At 48.7% G+C, this 4,294-nt stretch overlaps 1 protein-coding gene across 1 annotated transcript; it reads left to right on the top strand.

Annotated features, from left to right (window-relative positions):
• Window positions 1-335: 335 nt before the first annotated feature.
• LOC125630946 (uncharacterized) lies at window positions 336-3,253 on the top strand. Its single transcript, XM_048837156.2, has 2 exons — window positions 336-2,009; window positions 2,598-3,253. Exons 1-2 carry the CDS (start codon window positions 1,427-1,429, stop codon window positions 2,747-2,749), a joined length of 735 nt encoding a protein of 244 aa, XP_048693113.2. The 5' UTR covers window positions 336-1,426; the 3' UTR covers window positions 2,750-3,253.
• The last annotated feature ends 1,041 nt before the right edge of the window (window positions 3,254-4,294 follow it).

Below are 4,294 nucleotides of genomic sequence, written 5' to 3'. Positions count from 1 at the left end.
GCGGTCCTGGGAGAGCCCTGTGGTTTCACGGATACCGACTTATATCCACGGATATCCACATCTGCAGATATAAATGTGTATCCGCGCAGAGGTCTTGTTATCTTAAGCAGGGCACTTTACTTCTCTGTGCCTAAGGTTCCCCACCACCACCTAAAATGGATTAATAATCCTTCCCTACCTCACAGCAGTGTTTTGAGGCTTTATTCTTTCATATTTGTAAAGCACCTTGAGGTCCTCTTGGATAGAAGGTGTTAAGTAAGAATAGAAGAGTTAAAGGCTTATTAGTGCCCTCCTACTCAGTGTGGTACTTAGAAAGTGCCCTTTTAATTTTTTGGAATTTTGGAGATGGGGAATGGGTAGAATTATCATCTTTTCCTTTGTAATTGTGACATGACAAACTCTCTGGGTAGACTACAGAAGTGAGTTGTTAACATCATTGCTAGGTTGGGCAGCTTGGCTATTGTCTGAACTGGAGATATGGGAAGCCTAAGTTTGAGACCGAGGGCATACTGGTTATTTTTTGTGACTGGTGGTGTTATACAGTAGCAGCAGATAATCCATACCGTTTCCCTCAGAGTTAAAACATTAGTGATTCTTATGAAATCTGCACCAGTAATATAAGAGGAGTACAGTGACAAACATGCAAATCATGAAATTCATACACCCAGCTACGGAAAAAAGCAGGATCAACTTCACCACAGAAAAACTGCATTTAAATAGACACCGTGAATCAGCATATAAAAACTAGAAGCAAACAACTGCCACTGTCTCCTTACATAGAATAAGGTACAGTTTTCCCTCCCAGGAGTAGTGGTTAGGTTACTTCCGATCGCTGATGGTCTTGCCACTTATTGAGCGCACACGCACAGTCTCTCTCTCTCTCTTTTTTTTTTTTTTTTTTTTGTGGGGGAACGGTTACTGAGAAGATTGTGGCAAGCTGCTCTTGGTGTTATTTGGGGTTCTCTGATTCCTTTCCGTCCAGCTTTAGTTCTGGGTATGGTACGGAGACACCTTGGGGTAACTGATCAAACTGGTGCTGGACAAAAGTCAAATCTAATTCTTTTAACAAAGCCCTGGTCTACACTAGGACTTTAGGTTGAATTTAGCAGCATTAAATCGATGTAAACCTGCACCCGTCCACACAATGAAGCCCTTTATTTCGACTTAAAGGGCTCTTAAAATCGATTTCCTTACTCCACCCCTGACAAGTGGATTAGCGCTTAAATCGACGTTGCCGGCTCGAATTTGGGGTACTGTGGACACAATTCGATGGTATTGGCCTCCGGGAGCTATCCCAGAGTGCTCCATTATGACCGCTCTGGACAGCACTCTCAACTCAGATGCACTGGCCAGGTAGACAGGAAAAGAACCGCGAACTTTTGAATCTCATTTCCTGTTTGGCCAGCGTGGCAAGCTGCAGGTGACCATGCAGAGCTCATCAGCACAGGTGACCATGATGGAGTCCCAGAATCGCAAAAGAGCTCCAGCATGGACCGAACGGGAGGTACGGGATCTGATCGCTGTTTGGGGAGAGGAATCCGTGCTATCAGAACTCCGTTCCAGTTTTCGAAATGCCAAAACCTTTGTGAAAATCTCCCAGGGCATGAAGGACAGAGGCCATAACAGGGACCCGAAGCAGTGCCGCGTGAAACTGAAGGAGCTGAGGCAAGCCTACCAGAAAACCAGAGAGGCGAACAGCCGCTCTGGGTCAGAGCCCCAAACATGCCGCTTCTATGATGAGCTGCATGCCATTTTAGGGGGTTCAGCCACCACTACCCCCGCCGTGTTGTTTGACTCCTTCAATGGAGATGGAGGCAATACGGAAGCAGGTTTTGGGGACGAAGAAGATGATGATGATGAGGAGGTTGTAGATAGCTCACAGCAAGCAAGCGGAGAAACCGGTTTTCCCGACAGCCAGGAATTGTTTCTCACCCTAGACCTGGAGCCAGTACCCCCCGAACCCACCCAAGGCTGCCTCCTGGACCCAGCAGGCGGAGAAGGGACCTCTGGTGAGTGTACCTTTTAAAATACTATACATGGTTTAAAAGCAAGCATGTGAAAGGATTACTTTGCCCTGGCATTTGCGGTTCTCCTAGATGTAGTCCTAAAGCCTTTGCAAAAGGTTTCTGGGGAGGGCAGCCTTATTGCGTCCTTCATGGTAGGACACTTTACCACTCCAGGCCAGTAACACGTACTCGGGAATCATTGTAGAACAAAGCATTGCAGTGTATGTTTGCTGGCATTCAAACAACATCCGTTCTTTATCTCTCTGTGTTATCCTCAGGAGAGTGAGATATAATTCATGGTCACCTGGTTGAAATAGAGTGCTTTTCTTCAGGGGACACTCAGAGGAGCCCATTCCTGCTGGGCTGTTTGCCTGTGGCTAAACAGAAATGTTCCCCGCTGTTAGCCACAGGGAGGGGGGAAGGTTGAGGGGGTAGTCACGTGGTGGGAGGAGGCAAAATGCGACCTTGTAACGAAAGCACATGTGCTATGTATGTAATGTTAACAGCAAGGTTTACCCTGAAAGAGTGTAGCCACTGTTTTATAAAATGTGTCTTTTTAAATACCGCTGTCCCTTTTTTTTTCTCCACCAGCTGCATGTGTTTCAATGATCACAGGATCTTCTCCTTCCCAGAGGCTAGTGAAGCTTAGAAAGAAAAAAAACGCACTCGCGATGAAATGTTCTCCGAGCTCATGCTGTCCTCCCACACTGACAGAGCACAGACGAATGCGTGGAGGCAAATAATGTCAGAGTGCAGGAAAGCACAAAATGACCGGGAGGAGAGGTGGCGGGCTGAAGAGAGTAAGTGGCGGGCTGAAGAGAGTAAGTGGCAGGCTGAAGACAGGGCTGAAGCTCAAATGTGGCGGCAGCGTGATGAGAGGAGGCAGGATTCAATGCTGAGGCTGCTGCAGGACCAAACCAGTATGCTCCAGTGTATGGTTGAGCTGCAGCAAAGGCAGCTCGAGCACAGACTGCCACTGCTGCCCCTCTGTAACCAACCGCCCTCCTCCCCAAGTTCCATAGCCTCCACACCCAGGCGCCCAAGAACGCGGTGGGGGGGCCTCCGGCCAACCAGCCACTCCACCACAGAGGATTGCCCCAAAAAAAGAAGGCTGTCATTCAATAAATTTTAAAGTTGTAAACTTTTAAAGTGCTGTGCTTAAAGTGCTGTGTGGCATTTTCCTTCCCTCCTCCACCACCCCTCCTGGGCTACCTTGGTAGTCATCCCCCTATTTGTGTGATGAATGAATAAAGAATGCATGAATGTGAAGCAACAATGACTTTATTGCCTCTGCAAGCGGTGATTGAAGGGAGGAGGGGCGGGTGGTTAGCTTACAGGGAAGTAGAGTGAACCAAGGGGCGGGGGGTTTCATCAAGGAGAAACAAACGGAACTTTCACACCGTAGCCTGGCCAGTCATGAAACTGGTTTTCAAAGCTTCTCTGATGCGTACCGCGCCCTCCTGTGCTCTTCTAACCGCCCTGGTGTCTGGCTGCGCGTAACCAGCAGCCAGGCGATTTGCCTCAACCTCCCACCCTGCCATAAATGTCTCCCCCTTACTCTCACAGATATTGTGGAGCACACAGCAAGCAGTAATAACAGTGGGAATATTGGTTTCGCTGAGGTCTAAGCGAGTCAGTAAACTGCGCCAGCGCGCCTTTAAACGTCCAAATGCACCATTCTGCACTTGCTCAGCCTGTAGTTGAACAGCTCCTGACTACTGTCCAGGCTGCCTGTGTACGGCTTCATGAGCCATGGCATTAAGGGGTAGGCTGGGTCCCCAAGGATACATATAGGCATTTCAACATCCCCAACAGTTATTTTCTAGTCTGGGAATAAAGTCCCTTCCTGCAGCTTTTGAAACAGACCAGAGTTCCTGAAGATGCGAGCATCATGCACCTTTCCCGGCCATCCCACGTTAATGTTGGTGAAACGTCCCTTGTGATCCACCAGAGCTTGCAGCACTATCGAAAAGTACCCCTTGCAGTTTATGTACTCGGCGGCTTGGTGCTCCGGTGCCAAGATAGGGATATGGGTTCCGTCTATAGCCCCACCACAGTTAGGGAATCCCATTGCAGCAAAGCCATCCACTATGACCTGCACATTTCCCAGGGTCACTACCCTTGATATCAGCAGATCTTTGATTGCGTGGGCTACTTGCATCACAGCAGCTCCCACAGTAGATTTGCCCACTCCAAATTGATTCCCAACTGACCGGTAGCTGTCTGGCGTTGCAAGCTTCCACAGGGCTATCGCCACTCGCTTCTCAACCCACAGTGCAACACTCCGG

The sequence above is a fragment of the Caretta caretta genome, chromosome 2 (assembly GCF_965140235.1).
Source record: "Caretta caretta isolate rCarCar2 chromosome 2, rCarCar1.hap1, whole genome shotgun sequence".
NCBI lineage: Eukaryota > Metazoa > Chordata > Testudines > Cheloniidae > Caretta > Caretta caretta.
This window is presented reverse-complemented; position numbering and strand designations above follow the sequence as displayed.

Bases quoted from the DNA above. Each gene is read 5' to 3' on its own strand.
- LOC125630946 (XM_048837156.2), top strand. From the start codon at position 1,427: ATGCAGAGCTCATCAGCACAGGTGACCATGATGGAGTCCCAGAATCGC. The intron at 2,010-2,597 runs GTGAGTGTACCT...TTTCTCCACCAG, and splicing joins AGGCGGAGAAGGGACCTCTG to CTGCATGTGTTTCAATGATC.